The sequence below is a fragment of the Harpia harpyja genome, chromosome 16, assembly GCF_026419915.1.
Source record: "Harpia harpyja isolate bHarHar1 chromosome 16, bHarHar1 primary haplotype, whole genome shotgun sequence".
NCBI lineage: Eukaryota > Metazoa > Chordata > Aves > Accipitriformes > Accipitridae > Harpia > Harpia harpyja.
The window spans coordinates 31069649-31091374 of record NC_068955.1 but is presented as its reverse complement, the minus strand read 5'-3'; the positions used below and the strand labels follow the sequence as shown (position 1 = coordinate 31091374).

Here is a 21726-nt window from a genome sequence, read left to right as displayed (position 1 = left end):
TTTCTAAAACTCCAAAACCAGTCTCAGAGAGTTTCTTCGACCGGCTTTTCGCCATCGGGGCGGGGGGGGACGGACGACGCGGCCTTCCCCAAGGCCTGTGTCCGTGTCCCCCCCCCCCCCCCCCCTCGCCGCCCACGGCTGAGCGCTGAGGCGAGCTGAGGTACCGCCGCCCTCGCGAGGAGGCGGGCGGGCCGCGGCCGGCAGGGGGCGCTGCGGCCCGCCCCCCCCGCTCCTTCCCCGCCCCGGCGGCTGACAAACGGAGCGGCGCGAGGGGGCGGGCGCCGCCCCCGGCAGCGGAGCCGCGGGACGTCTGGCAAGATGGCGGCGCCCCTGGATATGGAAGCGTCGACCCTCAGCTTGGAGCTGCTGCCGACCGATCCGTTGTTGCTTATCCTTAGCTTTCTCGATTACCGGGATTTGATGAGGTACGGGGTCGGGTCCGGGGTTCTGCCGGGTCACGCGTGAGGCGCGTTGGCGCGGGAGGGCCGAGCACGGCCTCGGCGGGGGGTGGGGGAGGCAGCGGCGGGCCGCGGGGCGGAGCGGGAGAGCGGCAACCCCCCCCCCCGGCTTCCCCCCCTCTCCTCAGCGGCGGCGGGGCTGAGGGGGCTAGGCGGGAGGGCCCGGCGTGCTTTTACCGGCTGAGCCGGGACCGGCTGCTGGGGTCAGCGGGAAGAGGTGGCGGGGGAAGGCCGGTGGGAGGTGGGGTGAAGCGCTGTGGAGGAGGCAGCCGGCCGCGGCGGGAGGTGGTCGTACAACTTTTCGGTGTGTCAGCTAAACGGGGGGGGGGGGGGGAAGCGGGCTGGGGGAGGGCTGTTACCGGCAACGCGGTGGGGAAAGGGTTTGGCTTGCTCTGGAGGAGCTGCTGTGGGGAGGACAGATCCTAAAGCAGCGCTCCCTTCCAGGAGCGGTGGCGTTCTCCAGGGTTTTTTTGCCTTTTTTTTTTTTAAGCAAAAAAAAATGTTCCCTGTTTTTCTCTCCCCCTTTATACCTTGGTTTTGTTTGTAGCTCGTTTACAATTCGGAGACGAACCAATAACTGAATTTGTAAAATCAATAATTCTCTGAAACTGTTGCGTATCTATGGGGCAAACAAAGGGCAGTCTCGTTGCCAGTAAATATATTCAGTTACTTGTATGAGCTGTTGTTTGAGGAAAACCAAACGAAATGAAATAGGATGACTTTTCAGGCAGAAAAACATGAATGAAAGTTGCAAGCTCCTCTTGGACGCTTTACTAGGTGGCTGAAGAGTTATGAGTCATACAGTGAAGACAAGACTATGTTTTCAGCTAAAACCTTACCAATGAAGTACAAGCACCGGCAGTGATTGAAATCACAGCATTTAATGAAAGAGGGAGGGAGGAATAGGCATGAATAAAATAGAAGATGACCAAAACGTCTTTTTTGCTCGTTTGGTGTCGTGTGTGTCCCCCCCCCCCCCCCCCAATATTAGTCGAGAAAGCTAAAGACATCAGGGAGAATTCTATTAGGATAACAGCAAACAAAGAAATTAAATGTCAGCAAAAATTATAACAATTGTTACAAGTCCAGTGTGGATGATTTAGTGGTAGTTGCTAATGGTGTAGTAAAGGCACTCTGATTTTTGTTATGTATTTACCAAAATGAAATGGATTTTGCTGTGCAAGGACAATGAAATACTGTGTAGGCTTCCTATTTTTAAGGTCAGTAATGGCAGTTTTGCATAACTGGCTGTTTGTAGTACTCAAAGCGTTAGTTGAGGAAATCTCTAGGTTGCTTACATTTGTTTTAGTGACACATATATATACTCTGACCATCGCAAACATCACAGTTTCTCTACTATTCCACAGGTTGGTTAATCTGGTGGTGGCCCTTAAATAATGGAAAAGCTGACAGGTCACCAAGTATTTATGTAATTGATGAGAATGGCTTTAATTGCATCTTTATCATGTTTGAAGCCATGTGTTCTTGTGATGCCATGGTGACTTCTTTCCTACCAGAAACTACGGGCTTGATTGATAAATGCCAATATAATAGATTTCTGCAAGGGCTGCGACTTTTGGGATATTTCTGTTCTCCCCCCACCCCCCCGCCCAAAAAACCAAACAAACCCTCCCAAACAAAAAACCCCCATGTCATGAATGGAGTTCTTACATAGCCAGATGTCAAGGTTTGAAGTGAATGTGTTTATGTCTTTGTGTCGTTGCAGAGGGGAAGGGTGGTGGCAGGGAATACAGGAGAATCGCTTTACTTTGTTGAGGTTGATTTTCAAATACTAATACAATTCTAGTTTAAACAGCTTATAATACATATTGGGGTAAAAAAAAAAAAAAAAGATTGGATTGAGCAGGTAAATAGGAATAATTCTGTAGTCTCAGTGCAAGATGTTTTCACCAGTCCTGGACTCTGGCTGATTTTACTTATCAAAGACAAATTTGAGAGGCATCTTTATTTCAGTATGTAACTACGTCCATTTATACTGGTGGTCTTTCTTACTTACCAATTTCTGAACTACACTGAAGAGAAGCCAGAAAGCAGTAACTGGAAGCTTAAATTTGGTAACCTCATTTGGGGTATTTAGATGTTAATCACAGCCATTAGAACACACATATTAACTGTTAGAACAAGCTACCAGAGGAATTGATGTTGCCACATCTAAATTGGTGGTATCTTGTGGGGAGTTTCTTTAAAGCATAACTGATAATTCAGCTCAAACACAAAAGAGAAAAGATTTATTGTCTGGTCTTCAGGTTAGATTGAAATCAGGCAATTGTTTCTTTTAAATTCTACGAATCTTTGAATAACACGATCATTCCCTGTATTACTGCTCTGCACGTTGCTGATGCTTTGCCGCACATTCTTACTCATATAAATACACTGAAATGTCTCGCTGTCGATACCAGTTGTATGTTCCAGAAAAGCTTTATAACTGTAAAAGTAAATATGGGAACTGACTGTATTTGATGGCACCTCCACCGCTGCTTTTTAAAGAGCAGGTTAGCAGGCATCAGGACTATAGGTTAGTTTTTGCTATCTCCTTGCATCAAACCAGGATCAATTGATCAAATGATTTCTGAGGACAGTTTTAGATCTATATCCTACAGGTTTTTTAATACTGTATTTGCAATAGCGCTGCATAATGCAAGGTATGATTCTTTTAACTTCCTCAAGTAGCAATGTTACCTGTAATGCGATGGCAAGAGCTTATATATGGTCTTCATTACAGTGAGCTTGCAGTACTTCTTTCCAGGTCTGTTACCCTTTGTATTTTTCCTGTGTCTGTTTCTGGTCATGAAGTTTGCTATTTCAACAACTTAAAGTGGAAACTTTTTAATACTCAAACTGTATGGTTTCTGTGCTTACTGTTTGAGCTTTCAGTAGTATGGAAACAGTGGAAAAGATAGGGTAGAGACTGACAATACAGGTAAGAAAGCAATTTAAATCGTAATAACTAGTCTGTGCTACTGGAATGCTTACTGCTGGAGTGGAGTCACTCCGAAATCTTTCAGGCAATGTTTACGATGGCGTAAGTCTGCAGGATGACCTGCTTTACAAAATTACTTAATTGCTTACTGTTCTTGAAGTGTGTAGAAAAGTGGTTCATGACTTACACAGCTGTAGTGAAGACTTTTAACCATTGAAAGCACAACTCTAAAAAGCACAGCTAACTAACTTTCAAATGCTGCATTTATTTCATGAGAACGCAACGTGTAATATACTGGTCAGTATTTATCCCTGTTTATTTTGCTACTCCTTTGCAATCAAATTTAATGATTTTATATTTATAGTTGCTGCTATTTAAGTCGAAGATTAAATCAGCTATCAAGCCATGATCCATTGTGGAAGAGACACTGCAAGAAATACTGGCTTATTTCAGAGTAAGTGTGGTTGTTTTAAGCCTTTTTTCTATGAAGATGAGGCTTATGTTATTGTGCTGTCTCTATGTCCACGTTACTTCTAGTAACTCTAAGATTGAAGTGGTATTCACCAGCTTCTCAGCAGCTTCAAATCGATGAAAGGTTAGAGGTATCAAAAATGTTAATTTCCTAAAAAAGCTTCGTGAATGTACAAGTGTTAAAAAGTTTCATGGATGGGTAGAGAAGAGGTACCTTGTTAATGCCGAGGCTGAAGGAGAAGCTGCAACTTGACCTTACCAGACACCAAATATTCTATAGAGGAAAGTAGTATTCCAAGTGCTGTAATTATGAGGGGTACAACTGGATGGTTGTGTCAAGGGTAGCCAGGACTGGAATCACAGAATAGTTGAAGTTGGAAGGGACCTTTTGAGATCCTCTAGTCCAACTCCCCTGTTCATGCAGGGTCACCTAGAGCAGGTTGCTCAGGACTGTGTCCAGTGTCCTATCAGTGGGCACTGCTGAGAAGAGTCTGGCTCCATCTTTACTCCCTCCCATCAGGTAATTGTACGCATTGATAAGATCCCCCCTGAGCCTTCTCCAGCTCACTCAGCCTCTCCTCATGTGAAAGATGCTCCAGTCCCATAATCATCTTTGAGGCCCTGCACTGGACTTGTTCCAGTATGCCCGTATGTTTCTTGTAATGGGGAGCCTAGAACTGGACACAGTACTCTAGATGTGGCTTCACCGGTGCTGACTAGGGAGGGAGGAACACCTCCCTTGACCAGCTGGCAACACTCTTCCTATTGCAGCCTGGGATACTGTTGGCCTTTTTTGCTGCGAGGGTGCATTGCTGGCTCATGGTCAGCTTGGTGTCTACCAAGACCTCCAGGTTCTTCTCAGCTGGTCAGCCCCCAGCGTGTACTGGTGTCTGGGGTTATTCCTCTCCAGGTGCAGGACTTTCCATTTCCCCTAGTTGAATTGAAGATTCTTCTCTGGTTGTTAAGGTCTCTCTGAATGGCCGCACAACCATCTGCTGTATCAACCACTCCTCACAGTTTTGTAGCATCTGCAGACTTGCTGAGGGTGTACTGTCCCATCATCCAGGTCATTAATGAAGGTATTAAATAGTGTTGGCCCCAATGTGGAGCCCAGGGGAACACCACAAGTGACTTGCCTCCAACTGATTACCCTTTGGGCCTGGTCGTTCAGCCAATTTTCGGGCCACCTCGCTATCTACTTATCAAATCCATACTTTGTCAGCTTCTCTATGATGTTATTAGCAGAGAGACAGTGTTGAAGGCTTCGCTAAATTGGAGGTAAACAACATCCGCTGCTCTCCCCTCACCCATCAAGCAAGTCGCCTCATTGTAGAAGGCTGTCAGGTTGGTCAAGCATTATTTCCCCTTCATGAATCTATGCTGACTGCTCCTGATCACCTTCTTGTCTTTCCTGTGTTTGGAAGTGCTTTCCAGGAGGATTTTCTCCATCATTTTCCCAGGAAAGTCACATTGGGCTGCGTAGGAAGTTTTACATACATGGTTCTTGAGGTGTTGTGGTTTTTTAAAAAGCTCATTTTCTGTTCACTTGCTTGCATTGAACTCGGGATGTCTGTTAAGTGGGAGCTAACTATAAAGGTAACAATCCACATCTTTGCTGAAGCAGCGTGTTTTTCTCAAGAGCTGAGAAAGCTTGTGGAGTTGACTGAAGTGAATTAGCAACCAGTTTTGTTATTTTTTATCCCCTCTTTGTGTCCTGTTTTCTAGACAATATCTTTTTATATTGTAAACTGTGAGGAGTATTAACTACTTATGACTTCAGTGATCAGATCCATATATTTTTCCATTATTCAGGTTATGCAGGTGCTCCTTGTATTACACGAGTAGCCTAAGGTGGCAGAACAGCTAGTGATAAGGAGTTAATATATATGCATAAGTGGGTGGAGAAGGTAATTTAGGAAAGCATTTCCAAGCTTGTAGTTTGTAATCTATATTGTATCGTACGGACTGTATTAAAAATTAACAGCAAGCAAAGTTGAATCCACTAAGATAAACATACTGTGCACGTTCTAATTATATGCAGCTTATGAAGATACAACACAACTTGTAAAATTTTGCCTTGAGATTCTCTGCAAAAGAATCTAAAAATCTTAAGCGATAGTCTTACTAGAATCCAAACAAGAAAGGAAAATCTGGTGGGAGGTGGGGAAAGAAGGTAAGGAAGTGGGAAGTTCAAACTGAGTATCTGATGCTTTAGAAGAGGAAGTTGTTGTGCGTATGGGTGAAGATGAGGGGGTTGTAGGGCTTTGCTAAGGAGAACTGGCTCTGGGGTTGGTCTCTCAGATGCTGGCTTCTCTATTGCCAAGAAAAACCGAGTAATGAAGGCTGTGGGTAATTTCTACAAACAACATTTGGAAGGTGAAAATATGCTGAAACTTCTGTCAGCTGCTGAGATGTAATTCACTTTGGGGTTTTTTGCTTTTACCTCTTTGGTTTGACATTAGTTTATCTAATTTCCCAGAATAAACTTAATCTACTTTTCCCTCCCTCCATTCTTCTTCAAGAAGTAAGGTTCTTCTCTCCTTTTTAGAGCTAAAGATGATCTTAAAGGTGATGTGACGACTTCTCAATTGTTACATTTTTGTTTAGTTGTATGAAGCTGTACTAAATCTTTTAGATTCAGCATGCTGGCTGGAGTTTGAGGAGTTGGAATATATCCTAACACAAAGATGCAAGGGCTGCTACAATTTGGAGTCAAGCATCCTTTGTCAGATGTTAGTCAGCACTTTTTTGGCAGCCTCTCTTCCCATAGCCTGCTGTTGCGCCTGTGAGGAGAACTGAATATGCAGTAATTCCTTAAGAAACTGACTTTCCAGATCAGTGCACAGAGTTCTCATTTAACTCTCTAGTTTGCTCCTTAATCATTCTTATTGGGTAAATAAAGGAGTTTATGACTAAGGCAGTAGATCAAAAAATGTGATTTTTTTAAAATTTTTTTTTAAAGGCCTTCTCAGTGTATGTGTGAAATGTGATGTGAATTAGCTATTCGCCAGTTCTAAGATTTAATAATAGGCAGCAATCTGTTTAAAGGAATACTGTTCCTAAATTTTCCCCTGATACCAAGTACCCCAAATGTTTCCCAATTCTTTTCCAAGTAGCTGTTGAATAGATGTTGGAATTAATTGAGTTTGTGTAGCTTCATGTGGCTCAAAGTGTTCCTGGCTTAATATTATGCATACTGTTTCCGCCAAATAGCAAATATTAACTACTTGGGTTTAGAAGTCAAGCTTTTTGGGCTGGTATTTGAACTTATTTTCTTCATGTCCACTTAGAGAGGAAAAAAGTCAACGAAATCAGAGCTGGAAAGCCATCTTCATCAGTACCTACTCTGACCTAGGAAGATATATCCGATACTATGCTACATTGAAAAAAGCCTGGGATGACCTAGAGAAGTACTTAGGACAGCGGTGTCCTCGGATGATTGGTTCTTTGAAAGGTAGGTACAACGTAATACCTGCTTTCTTTAGTAGGTTGGCTGACGTGACATTATCTGTTAATTAAGTTTCATCCTAGGTGTGTGCCTCAGTTACTGAGGCCCTGAAAGTCAGGTAGATGTGCTTTCCCTTCCCCTCTAGTAAATAAGTAAATTGGACCACATATATAGTCCTTGCCTAATTACTAGTGATCCATAGATTCTCTGAAGATTTCTTTTCAGAGAAGGAATCAAGTTTTTTTTTTTTTTTGTCTAGTCTATCTCTGGATAATCAGGAAATCAATACACTTCTACTGCTTTTGTCTTTGGTTGCTATGACTGGTTTGTTTGTTTATTTATTATTATTTTTTAGTTTAATAATCCCATTACTTCAAGGACCTGGGACCTGTTGGTGTGATTTTATTTGTGAGATTTTCTTAAGACCCAATTAAAACACTTTCACATGAAAGCAGGCATTTTAAACTAAAGCCAATCAAAAAGGAAGGGTTTTTTTGGTTTGGTTTTTTTTTTTCTTCTGTAGGTCTTACTGTGTTCCTCTAATGAAGGTAAATTAGTGGCCGAACAAGAATTTTTACTTCCCCTCCTCCCCCCACCCCAGATTCTGTTTTCAAATTAAGTTTGTGTTTTACTTCAAGTAAAACTTCAAGTACTTCCAGTGTTCTGTTTCATAAACATTATACAGCAAGATATACAGCAAGTTTGGGCTTTTCTGGTATAGAGACAAAATAGCTTTTACATTTTCAACTGTACTTCTGTTTTCTGTATGGAACTGACTATTAGACCAAGATGTTTGATTTAATGTGTTCTGTGAAATTAGGAGAGGTCTATAGACAATGATCTCTTTCCTATGTAAATTTTGCATATTTCTTGGCTTGCTGGATAGTGCTGGATTCTTAAGTTTTGCTAAGTATTTCTGAATATCAGAACATGGTTAGAACTTAATACTTACTGTTTTCTTTAAAATTTTTTTATTTTGTTACTTTTGAGTGTTATTGAAAGAATGTCCTTCTTAGGAAAACGCCGAAAGGGTTATATGTAGCCTGAACTCTGGTGTAACACAGGCCATAGTACTTGATGTAGACATCCATGCCTTGATTTCTGTAACTTTCATGCTGCTCTATCAAAAACACAGACTTCACTCAGGTATACAGAATCACTAAATTGTCAGTCAAATATATTGTTAATAAAATGGGAAGCATCTGTGTTGGAGGTGTTGAAATGAATAGGTTGTACCACAGTTTTACTTTCAAAATCCTCCCAAGGAGTTTGGTGCAATAAAGCTTCTCTTTGTCTACAGAAAGACAAAATAAATTTAAAATTATCAATTTTCACACTGGTATAGTGATGGCAGGTTTTAGCAGGAGCTCTTCCATAACTTACACCTTTTTAATACCATTTATACAGGATCTTCTTTCAAGGAATTGTTAAATTATGCCATATAAATGAAACGGATAATGAATATGAAAAGGGGTTAAAAAAAAAAAAATCACCCAAAAAGCCTTGATTGGAACAGAGCACAAAGGCCACTCAGTTGATCTTTGCTAGAAGTGAGGGTGCGGAAACCCCCTGAAGCATGTGTGGAGGTCTAAGGGTAGTTACTCCCCGCTCCCTTCTGTTGATGATGATACAAAATCCCCCTGTTACAACCTATTTATTGCTTCAAATTCCAGGTGAATGGTGGCTGCAGCCAACATTTCTTTGTTACTGATTGGACTGGAAACTGAAAGAAATAACCCTTAGAATGATGAAAGAGTAAAATCAGTATTGCATAAAAGTTTTAACTGAAACTCTTGTCAGCTAATGACAATATTGTGGGGAAAAGGTTCACTTCACTTTATAAAATACTTTCTGCTTAAGTCAGGCCTGTTGAGATTTCATTGGATGGAGATTGGTGCTGTATTAAGTAATCATTTAATGTAATCAGCTTCCTTTCACATTTGTGTAGTATTCATTCTGTGCCACCTAGCATACAATAAAGTCACCAAATATTGACTTGAGTCCATGTTCGTTTGATCAAGGCACTTACAAATTCCATGCTTTGTATTTTAAATACTTGATTTTTAGTGATTCTGGCCACTAGCATGAATTAAATCAGTGGAAGATTCTTGAGACCATGCTAGTAGACAGCTGCGTCCCAAAGTTGAACTGAATGCATCTTGCTTTTGTATGTCCGTTAGTTCACTTTCTCTGAATTCTAAGTGGCAAAATACTTTGAAATATGTATTCCTTTTGTGATAACATTAAAAAAAAAAAAAAAAACCATAATGCTAAGGTTGCTGGGGCTACTTAAAATTGTCTTTGGCAGCGGAAAACATGCTGTTATGCCTAGAATGCAGCTAGTTTTTGCCTTATTTCTAGCCACGCAACTCTGATGCAATGGTGTGAAATAAAGTTTTAACGGAGAGGTTGTAACACAAACTCTAATATTAATTCACCTTTGTCAGGAACAGCGTACTGGGCACTTGGGGGCAGAGTAGTGAAGCAGCATTAAATTCGAGACTTTCGTAGGAGCAGCAGTTCTTGATTCCCCCTCCGAAACTGCCACTTAATACTCTGTTTCTTTTTGTACACAGAGAGCGTGCGGGAGGAAGATCTAGATGCGGTGGAAGCGCAAATAGGTTGCAAACTCCCTGATGACTATCGATGTTCATTTCGTATTCATAATGGACAGAAGCTAGTTGTTCCTGGGTAAGGAGCAAAAACTACATACCAAGTTACTAATTTCTTTTGTATTTCTTGGATAGTTTATATATTAAAAAGATAAAATGTCTGCTGAACAGGATAAATTAAGCATTTAAATGTATTGTAGCTGAGTGACTGCTTGAAGTGACGCTTCTAGAATTGGCTATCTTCTAGTCTCAGAAGTAATTGAAAACACAGTGTAGATTTCTAATTGCTCAAATTACTCTTACACTTCAGTCCTTTTTCCTAGCGAGAACCCCCCCTTTTTTTTTTTTTGGTAATAACTAAAACTTCCAACTGTTAGGCTTTTAATCATACCACTGCAAGTTGCTCCCCTGAAGTTTTGCTTTGTATTACATAAGTAAATTAGCCTCTTGCACTCTTCAGGTTTCATTATTTAATAACTTTTTTCTTTAAAATGGTTATGGAATAACTTTCAAACCAGGTAGTCGTTTTAAATAGAATCAAAATGTCAGTTCTGCAAACTAAGTTTTCTCAGTAGCAGATTTTACAATTTTATGCAGTTTCAGCAATTAAGAACTCCTTTTACATTAAGGTTAGAAGGCGAATGACCAAACATAGTTTCCTATCTTCCAGCTATAGAAGAAGTTAGCACGTCGGCACTTGATGAAGTGCTGCAAACATTAGCAAAAGATGGAAAGCTACGGCAAATCATTGCAGTGTCTGTAGGGGGCAATGCATTCCTGTTGCTCTGCCAAAACCTTCACTAGTAAAGAAGGTGCAGCTTTCTCCACTTCTAGTGTTGTATGTGCAGAAGGGATATGGGAAACAGTTTTATGCAACCATAAGGATGAATTCTAGTTCTGTTTCTTTTCCAGGAGAGACTTTTTTTAGAGAGGAGATAGGTGCCCTAGTTCTGTAGACTTCAAATGGAGCTCTGCCACTTGTGTGCTTCCTGCTCTTCCTACTACTTTTTCACTCCCATGAAGCCTCTACTGTGAAGATGTGCCTGTGGAAGGGCTGCAGGAGCGGACGTATGCCTTTGGGCATGCCTTTCAGCTTGAACAACTGCCAGTGGGCTGTGGTCCATTGCTGTGCCCTCAAAGCGAAGGCCTGAGCCTTACACACAGGTTGACAAACCTTGTTGGTGGAGCACTGACTGGGTGACGAGTTAGGTCTGACATGTGGGACCCTGGAGCAAGAAAGGCTGCCACACTGCAAGTGGAAGGTGCAATCTTACTGTTGGGGGTAGGCTTGCTTTCTTGTGGGAGATGAATACTGGGAAGATCAGGTGTAGGTTAGTGGAAGTCTATGCAGCAAGTTGTTGGCATGTTAGATCAGAAATGGAGGAGATTTGGGACTAGCTGTCATTGTTAGAGTTTCAGGTTTCTGTGTTTGGATGTTAGCATTGCTTTTTAAACTGTAGGACGTGCTAATTCCAGGCAAGACTATGTAAGGAAAGAGAGGAATGGAACTTGTTGCCCAAGATGGGAGCAGCTTATATCATGCTGACGTGTGGCAGCTTGCACCTGAGTCACTGCTTTCATAACACCAGTAAAAGCTTAGCATCTGCAAGAGTTTACATCTGAGAACATCATTGAAAGGCAAATTAGAAGGGAGTATGGGTGGGGAAGTGTACATTACAGGTTTGCGTACTCCTCTTATTGTGAAGTGCACTGCTGTAGTGTGTGCCCTTGTAGTTAATTTGATCATGTTACCCCTTTTTATCATTCTTCCATTGTTTGCCCCTTTATTACATTGAGTGTAGGTTGCTTGTTCTTTTTTTTTTTTTTTTTTTACTTTCACCCTAGCTCTTACCTAGCCCAACATTCATATCAACATTAACTGTAGCTTCCGATGCTCACCTCTGTTCCTAATCTGTTACATATTTCAGATTAGTACTACTTTTTTCCAATTGTATATATTCTTTTCTTATGCATAGAGAGGCTCCTTTTACTGTCTTCAACGTCGCTTCCTTATTGTCAAAAACAAATAAAAAAATCCCATCCTTTGCTGTGATGCATACAAAAAGCTAGAGGAAAAAATTAGACAGTTGATGGTCTTGCCGTGTCACGCTGATGCATATTGTCTCGTTCTTTCCTTGTGTGTCTGTTTACTTGTGTCTGTATGCCTTAGTTTTTATACTGAGATTATAATTTCTCTGACTTAACAGTTATTTTCCTTGTTTACTTCTCAACCTTTTTTCCAAAGCATCACTCCTTGCTCACTGGAGTTTTAATCAATGACTATTACTATAGCAGCTTGGTATTCTAATTGAAAAATCATGGATGCTTTGATAGTATTGAAATGAACTTGCACAAAACTTGAGATACAGAGCACTGGTTATTGTTATATTATGCTACTATAGGAAGCTGCGTCAGCACTGGTTATTGTTATATTATGCTATTATAGGAAGCTGCATCAGCTGTGAACGGCTTCTTTGAAGTAGTTGCAGACACGATGGGAATCACCAACACAGTTTAAAATGGTGCTTTCGGATGCACAAAACATACAAGGAGGTGTTTATCTTAGAGCCATCTAGCCTCCCTTTGTGAAGGTTGATGTTGCAAACTAATAACCTACTTCAGCACTTGGACTTGGACTTCATCTAAGTCTAGTACGCATCTATAGCATTGATAGAATCTATGCTTAGAAAAGATTTAAAGCTATCTTTGCCTTGTGAGTGGTATCTTCTGTTTATCTTTCCTTTTTTTGTTGTTGTCTGTTAAGTTTGATGGGAAGCATGGCACTGTCGAACCACTACCGCTCTGAAGACTTGTTGGATATCGACACAGCGGCTGGAGGTTTTCAGCAGAGGCTAGGTCTGAAGCAATGCCTTCCTCTTACTTTTTGCATTCATACTGGCCTGAGTCAATACATGGCCCTGGAGAGTGTGGAGGGACGAAATAAATATGAGATCTTCTATCAATGTCCAGTAAGGAATATACGTTTATACTTGCAAATGTACTTTTCTAATGATTGATGGTGTCCCTTTGCATGTTATCAGATACCTGAAATATTTTACATAGCAGAAAGTGAATACTAAGGGATCATATTAGTTCGTTACTTGCCCCTCAGTTGCCATCTGGTTTTCATCAAAGCCCCTAAGTGGAATGGTTAGTAAGGGAAAGAAATTTACATGAAGTTGTTAATGGCTGTACGTTCATGATGGTGGATGACATTCATCCTTATTGGAAGGTATTAATTTGTTCAAACTATGGCAGGTATATACTCTTGTCCCTCTTTCTGTAAGGAAGAAAAGCTTCTCCGTTATGGAAGATCAGCATCTGTATATATATCTCCTCCCCCAGATATGCTAAATGTAAACTTACTGCAATAAAAGATACCCCCTGGTTTGTAAGCAAAACTTACTCTCCAGTGAAAGAACAAATTGCTCTTGAACACCTCCTTTGTAGAACATAATTATTTGAGTATTTTTCATAATTCCTATAGCTGTAGTATTTTAGGATAGGCATATTGTTGCTAGTGAAGCTTAAGGATATTATACCTAACAAGATTTTAGCCCTCTCTCTCCTTACCCATGCCCTGATGACTTCCTTACCTGCCACCCCCCCTCCAAAAAAGGCGGGGTGAGTAAAGGGTGCTTCTTGGGGAGGGCTCGTCATCCTGCTATGGAGTTCCTGACAGTTTGTTTTCAAAGCATGTAGCAATGAGATTTCTAGGGAATGCCTTGATAATGGATCACTTGAAGGATGTTAAGATCCCCCTTTGTATTATGCTGAGTATTTAAACCTTCTGGATAATGCTTGGGAACTTGGAAGGTTACTCACACACTTATATTTTCGCTCATCTGTGGACAGCCCTGCTTTTTTCAGGGGAGAATATGGTAGTACAGGAGCTGGGATTGTTTAGCCTGGAGAAGGCTCAGGGGAATCTTCTCAATGTTTATAAATACCTGGTAGCAGGGCATAAAGAGTCAGGGCTAGACTCTTCTCAGTGATGCCTGCCCAATAACAGAAGAAGCAGCAGTGGGCACAAGTTGAAACACAGGAAGCTTGATCTAGACGTACACAAAAATGTTTTTACTGTGAGTGTGGTTGAACACTGGAACAGGTTACCTGGAGAGGTTGTGTAGTCTCTGTTCTTGGAGACATTCAAAAACCCAACTGGATGTGATCCTGGGCAACGTGCTCTAGCTAACCCTGCCTCAAGCAGAGGGATTAGACTGATCGTCTCCAGAGCGTTCTTCCGACCTCAGCTGTCCTGTGCTTCTGTACTAAGGCAATATTTTTGGGGGCCTTGTTTCTTGAATGATGCATTAAATCTGATTTTATATGCATGAGCCTTAGCGAATGTTCACGCTGTATATTCAGTGATCACGTGAGCACTCATGGGGACAGGCATGTGCTTTTTATATGTTTGAATATCTGACTGGGAGTATAATGATGTATTAAGCAGCCAGATTTTAGGTTTAGAGAATACAGTGAAAGTGTTTCCTATGTTGTATTTCAGGTGTTGAAGTTTAACCTTGAAAGTCTATGCTCTCCTAATACATCCATAAACTTCTTTCCCTCTTAGGACCAAATGGCTCGCAATCCATCTGCTATTGATATGTTCATTACAGGTAACGCTTTAGATAAAATATTCTGCAAAATGTTTTAACTGCGCTGTTTAGAAAACGCACATCAGTATGACTTGAACAAAGCAAGCATTCTAAATTCTCTGTGCTACTTGTAAGACTCTAACCTACTTTAAAACATCAGTGGTTACTTGAAATGAGATGCAAGTTTTCTCTATTAAAGCTTGTCCTTCTGTGTGTCTTGTATACAAATCATTCAGTGTACTAACATGTCTAACAATGAGCAAAACCTTTAAGTTAGCCATCATGGGGGTGATGTAAGCAGTTATTAAATACAACACCCAAGTGGACAGAAAGATTTTTTTTTTTTTTTCCTCAGTAGTTTTTGCAACCATGTTAGAAGTCGAAAATATTTTGCGTCCCTTAATGAAATCTAATTAACTATAAAGATAGCTGCAGAAGAATACCTTTCTGGATTTTTGATTTGCCTGATTTCTTTGCTCAAAGGATAAAGGAGGGAAGGGGAAAACTGTGTAACTGTTGTTTGGTTATGTAGTAATCTGTCATGATCATCTGCCTGACGTACATTGACTGGAATAGTGTTTTGATTATTTCTTTTTGTTAATCCACTGGAATCTGGTAATTGTGGCTATGTCTAAATTAATTCCTCTCACTCAGTGGGAAAGCAGATATGTAATAAATGGCACCAAAATTAGTATTGAAATTTAGCCTTGTGCATTTCTTAGGATTTATGTATTAATATTACAGTGAGAAACCACAGTAGACAGTGCTATACCATTGCTGGTTTGGGTTGAAGGTAGTCAAACTCTTAGCCATGCTAATTTTAGGAAACCTTTCTATGTACTGATTGATTGTATGAACTGATTTCAATATGAAGTAGTCAACCTGTCATCTGTTTTACAAAGGTCTTATTGCAGAATGCATTGTATGCTTTAGAACCATCATAGGAAAGATATAACAGAAGCTCAAGAGTTGGGTTACTTGCTTCTCTCCACCTGAGGAATATGTAATACTTTAAAGCTACTCTATGGTGAATTGGTATTGCTGCTGACGGTTGCTGCTTTTATGGATTTGAGTTAATGGTGAGGTGATCTGACATCATATTTAAATTTATTCCGCTTGGCTGAGAGGGTTAATCTTGGCTTATTGCAGGGTGGAGGGGAAGTTTCATATACAGCATTTATCTTGTCGTTTTGAAGGTGACAGGGTAAATTGGTCCACTTTCTCCATTCAGAGTTACTTTTATACAAGGTTTGCATTTCGTGGATTAGTGGTAGAAAGGAGGATAATAAACTTGGAGTTCCATAGACTTCCAAAAGATCAAAGGACAGTACACATAGCTCTTGCTCAAAGGAAAAAGTGGTAAGTACACTTAATCTAACAGGAGTGGTAGTATTTGATAACATGTCAGTGAAGGTGAGGATAATGATTTCTTAGTATTTTAGCTTAAATCCAGTTTTGTATCAGTAATATTGACAAACAGTTGAAGAACTCTGTAGTTTTCTATTGAACTCTGTATTGCAATGCTTGGAAGATTTATGGCTGAGTAATTTATTTACGGAGAGCCGATATGTCTTGTATGAAACTCTTCTTTGAGAGTTAAATGTGACAGCTTGACTGTCTAATTAGAAATCAAGGTGTTCCTGAAGAATGGCTGTAGGTGTATGAAAAGCTGTTCTCAGGCAATGGCTGTAAATGTCTGAAAATCCCAGGTTCTTCGGAACAACATACAGTCTTAGTCTTCTGGGTTGCTAGCAGGAGTGCGGAATATATCGATGGCTTATCCCTGTTTTTAAGGAGAGGGAAATTCTGCAACTTGCTAGCATGTTTCTTAGAAACCGTATTCATACAGAAACCTGGATATCAAAACTAAGTCTATAAATCCACCAGCAGGCTTGCATGCCTCGCATAGGAGAACAGCTGGAAATAGCTATACAAGTAGTATAGGCCACTATATTTGTCTTCTTTCCTAGTCACAGCTGAACAGTCATGAGAAGGAAACCCGATGATGAGAGACACCAGCATTTGAAGACCATGATTATAATGTGAAATACTTAGCTAAGAGATTCTTTTTTTGCTGTGTTACTTCTGGAGTATGCACCCTTAACTCTTAGTTCTTGCTTGGTTTCTCCAAACGATCTTTGTTGGTAGAATGGACTGGAATATTGAGTGACTCATCTAAGCAAGCCCGAGAGTTTATTTTAAATATATTCAAAGCTTTAACCTGTTTCCTTGAAGTATTTATTGTAATGTGCTTAGTGGTAAATTTACCTGTCCTTATGAATACTTTTCTTTGGCATCTAGGTACATCTTACTTGGAATGGTTTACATCCTATGTAAACAAAGTTGTAACTGGTGGTTATCCTATCATCAGAGACCAGATTTTCAGGTATTGTGACTGGGCTTTATAACCTCACTGCAAGGTTTTGATGCTTCTTCTAGAATGCTGACCTCTTTCCAAGTAGTTATGGGTATCTGATACAAAAGCTGATGGTGGAGAGACAAGAAAGCATGTGAAAGTTATTGAAGATAAAGCTGTAAAACAGAATGCTTAAAGAAACTTCTTTTTTTTTTTTACCAGAAGCTTCAGAGTTTGTAACTTTGCATTAACAGAACCAGAATTTTGCATCAAAACTGATCTGAAGTTTAGCTAACAGCATAATATTTATTCTGCTTGCTCTGAGTGTGCTGCTGCTGCAGGACTGTTCCGAGTTATTGAAAAAGCAATTGTTTCAGCAAACTGGTCTCTAAAATAACACTGTTGAATATGTAAATAAACAGGACTTCTTCTGGTGTTTGAATCTTCATGCACTTTTAATTTCTTCTAAATATAAGCAAGAGCCTTAATTCTGTCAAACTCAGATGCTATAGAACCAAGTTCCTGATCTGTAAATTAATTTGCTGTAGAAGTTTCTAGGTTTTGTTTTTTAAATAGCATAATGACACATCCTTATTAAACAAGTGTGTTTTCATTGACTTCAGATGAAATTATACGCTTAGCTTAATACAAGCATTAACGGAGGTACGAAGAGATCCACAGCTGTATGAATTTTGGTGATGGGAAAGTATACATCATGAAGACGCTGCATACATACATCCTTTATTTAACTGCCAAATGAGAAGTTAAGAATTACTTTTAATCTAGCACCACAGTGCTCTTATTAGTAATTAGCTAATCACTTTACATGTTTAGTTTTCTGTTTTGAATGTACAGAGCTATTTGCAGAGTTGATGTTTTCCTTTCTGTAGGTATGTGCATGATAAAGAATGTGTTGCTACCACAGGAGATATTACTGTTTCTGTGTCCACATCTTTTCTACCTGAACTCAGTTCTGTACATCCACCGCATTATTTCTTCACTTACAGAATCAGGTAAAAATAACAACTGAATTAACTTGTATAACACAGGAGAGACCTCTGTAACATTCAAAGCATCAGTTGTTGCAAACTTATGCACAGCATTCAAAAATGTTCTAAAATGAATAGGATGTGTACAACATGCTGTACTTATTAAAAAAAAAAAAAAATACTAAATCATTACCTGGTCAGGGTCGCAAAGTACCAGTCAAGTTGGTAATTGGTAAAGTACAGTGATGGGTGGGGGAAAGAAGTTACAAGTAGCTCTTGTGATTTAGAAAGGGGTAAATAATGATAGATAGTGAAGCAGAGGCATGGGCATGAATCCCAACAGCTGATTCAGTATTCTTTACCTTAGGGGTTAGGGGTTTTTTGCCCAGTCTACTTGGAGAGAGATCCCAAGGATACTAAAGCATTTCTTAAAATGTATGAAAGTAGTTACATAACCATTAAGTATGCTGTTTGGCTTCTAGAATTGAAATGTCCAAAGATGCTCTTCCTGAGAAGGCTTGTCAGCTGGACAGTCGATACTGGAGAATAACAAATGCCAAAGGTGATGTAGAAGAAGTTCAGGGTCCTGGAGTAGTTGGTAAGTGAAAGATTGCTTTTACGAAGCAGAGAGAGTGTTTCTGTATTTAACGTACGTGTTACAAAAGTTACGTTACTAGCTGCTTATCGTGGTGACGGAGGGTAATAGTTGTATGGTTTGTATGAAAATCATTTTGTTGCTTGAAAGAAAGGGATGTGTATCCATCTGTTTTGTCTTTAAGGTTGTTTCACAAGGGATGTCTGAACATCCTGATAGCTAACCGCTCTTCAGACAGTTTTTTAGCATCGGTAATTGCTGAGAATCATTTATGCATTCACTGGAATATAAAATGATCTGCCTGAATATGTTGTGGAGTGCAAGTGCTTTAGCAAACTGCTCAATTGTAGTTCTACCTCAGTCCTTACTATTGTGATCTAATGTTTTACCAACAGGGGAGTTTCCAATTATCAGTCCGGGGAGAGTCTATGAATATACCAGCTGTACTACGTTTTCCACAACATCTGGATATATGGAGGGGTATTACACCTTCCACTGCCTCTACTACAAGGACAAATTCTTTAACGTCACAATTCCCAGATTTCATATGGTGTGTCCAACATTCAAGGTGTCTACAGCACGAATGGTAAGCAGAGATGTAGTTGCGCTTATCCTAGACTTTTTTCCCCCCAACCTCCTGTTTTCCAAGAACGCTTGGATTAATTTTAATAGGACAGTGTAACTGTGTTGAAACGTCAATGTCACATCATTTTTCAGTTTTCATTCTTTTCTTGAAAATCACTCTTTTATCAGAACCATTTCTCAAAAAAACCCACCCCACACTCGTCTGTTTTAGCTATAATAGCGTATCTACGTTCTTCAACAAGAAAAGTTTCAGTTAATTACAACTTAAAAATGATAGCAGTCCGTACGATGTTCATTAGTTCTCACTGAAAGCGCATTTCATAAAGTCACTTAATGACTTTGCAAATCAGTAAGATATTTAGCTTGCTGTTAATTATAATGTAGTTTTAGTTTGGAGATTGCAGGTTAACTATATAATTTATCCCTTTGGCACATTTAGAGAAGAATGCTTTATTTATTTTATCACTAGCACAGCCCTTATTTAGTGACTAATTCAGATAGAACTTGGAAGTTTTTGTGCAAGCACTGAGTCTACTCTGTCTACTACTGTCTACTACCCCTGGGGGTAGACATCTACTTGTAAACTTTCTCATGTTTTCCCAGGGATTTGAGACGCTCTCGTTAGCAGTAGCTCTAACAGTAAGTGCCAGCAGATGTCATGCTTCTAACAGAAAATGGCATCTCTTAACTCCTGCTCACATTTATGGGAGTTGTAACCTCCGTTGTAACCTCCTTCCATTCAGTTGACTGTAAAAATAATTTGCTTTTCTCTTTTGCTCTACCTCTGATTTTAAAGGTAGTAATGACCCTTTGTTTTTCAACTGCTTTTAATAAAAGACGTCATAAGCCACCAAGAAAATTGGTACAACTAAGGTACTGAATTGTGGCTCTATGTAGTGGTACATATGAAATAATGAAGGTTAATGAATATTTACTGAGTTAAAGGTCAAGTAGTTTGGCAAGATGATCTCTATTGCAAATTAAACTTCGTCATTGTAAGGAGCTGATTTTAGGACATAGAATACAATGTCTGTTTCAGCTAATTGACGTGGTAATACAGACTTCAGATTTTTCTAGGTAATTGTTAGTGCTTGCTTATAACTGGAACAGAAGATTTTAATTAAATATGGATGTGTTTTGTATTAGGAAACAAATCATAATGAATACGCAGTGGATGAAGACGAAGATTCCACAGACACTGATGAATACGAAGATCGACGTAGAGTGTTGGACATTCCTGCACCTTCTGGGCGCTGCCCGCGTCATACCTGATGGGATTTTCTTCAAAACAAAATAAACTGTTTTCAGAAGCTGAACTCTTTGGGGCTAGTGCATAAGAATATTTCTGACTCTTGTAAATGAACTTTCTGTTGCACATCAGGGCAACTAGCATGAATGTTGGTGCCAGTTCTAATATTCATCAGAGTATAACTTTTTTTTTCCAGGTTTGGAAGTGGGGAGGGGGCTGGGGGGTGCTGGGGGGAGGGAGGGAGAGGAAGAGAAAGGTGTTTGGGCTTTGTTCACTTTTTTCCGAAGTGCGGAACAGCTTGTTAGTTCGAGGTAATCATATCTTACATTTTTAAACTATTGCCTATTTATGATCATATTGCAAATATGGTGTGGGGATTTGTTTTTATACGAGCATTTAAAATTAGCAATAGACAAGATGGCAAAAAAGGTGTGTACTGTTGTTCTTTCTCATGAGTTTCTACTCTTGATAACTCCTGCTAAGAATGAAACTTGCAGTTTGGTCTGTGGATGCCATTTGGGTGAGATCAGGTGCTCTTATGCTCTTTTTTTTTTTTTGTTTTTTTTTATTAACATAGAAGTACCGGAAAATTCTGGTCATCACATGCATAAATTAGGAATGAAACTGGCCTTATTTTTAGACAATCTGTCTTTCAGCTTAATTTTATGCTAAGTGACTCTGATTGGATAATGCCTTTTGGAATGTAGTGTACATGCATAATCTGCCACTCGGTAACCAAGAAATTTCTCAATGACTACGAAGTATGAATTTGTAAATACATTTTGAGTTTTTTCTTTATATGATGTTTGCTGTTCAGACTTTGTCATAGGTGACAAATTTATGTTGAAGTATCATGTTTCCCTAAATCCTCTATGGATTTTTGTAACTACGCCTGAATAAAAAAAGAAAAGAAAAAAAAAGGCGGGGGCGGGGGGGATTGGGGGGGGGGGCCCTGACAGAACACCAGATGACTAGAAACTTTATATTTAAAGAGGTATCTGTTTGCTTTATCACTTTTATTTTGTTTCCATTGTCATTAATAAACAACTGCCTCCTTTGCTCCAAAGTGCTACATGGGACTCTTCTTGCCAAGACTTGAGCAATAATTGTGTGAGTAGCATCGCTGTAGTCAGTTCCTTTTTTTGACATCCAGAATTAGTAGCTCCTGTGAGGAACAGCAGTATATTGTGGTTCCAGCTGAATGTTTCCATTATTGACTAGTGACTGCTCATACAGAAAGCCTGTTTTTTTTTACAAGTCATAGTATTAGATTCTCCGTGTGCTCACCTTTCTCTAGTGCCACGTAGCATTTGGATCTTCCACAGTGGTGCAAGGTAGAAAACCAAATATTGAGTATGATCCCTCCAACAGTCGTTTAGGTGAAACATCTAGAGAAGCGAAAAAAATTGGGTTGTCCCTCACAG

General features: G+C 39.9%; 1 protein-coding gene across 1 annotated transcript; it reads left to right on the top strand.

The window, feature by feature from the left end:
- Positions 1 to 249: 249 nt before the first annotated feature.
- On the top strand, positions 250 to 21368 carry FBXO3 (F-box protein 3). Its single transcript, XM_052811158.1, has 11 exons — positions 250 to 425; positions 3764 to 3853; positions 7161 to 7324; positions 9895 to 10009; positions 12695 to 12899; positions 14504 to 14549; positions 16830 to 16914; positions 17775 to 17897; positions 18356 to 18471; positions 18864 to 19054; positions 20200 to 21368. The coding sequence occupies exons 1-11, from the start codon at positions 319 to 321 to the stop codon at positions 20323 to 20325; spliced, it is 1368 nt and encodes a 455-aa protein (XP_052667118.1). The 5' UTR covers positions 250 to 318; the 3' UTR covers positions 20326 to 21368.
- Positions 21369 to 21726: the final 358 nt, after the last annotated feature.

Coding starts and splice junctions, on each gene's coding strand:
- FBXO3 (XM_052811158.1), top strand. CDS start 319: ATGGCGGCGCCCCTGGATATGGAAGCGTCGACCCTCAGCTTGGAGCTG. Junction 426..3,763: donor GATTACCGGGATTTGATGAG/GTACGGGGTCGG, acceptor TTATATTTATAG/TTGCTGCTATTTAAGTCGAA. Junction 10,010..12,694: donor CAGAAGCTAGTTGTTCCTGG/GTAAGGAGCAAA, acceptor TTGTCTGTTAAG/TTTGATGGGAAGCATGGCAC.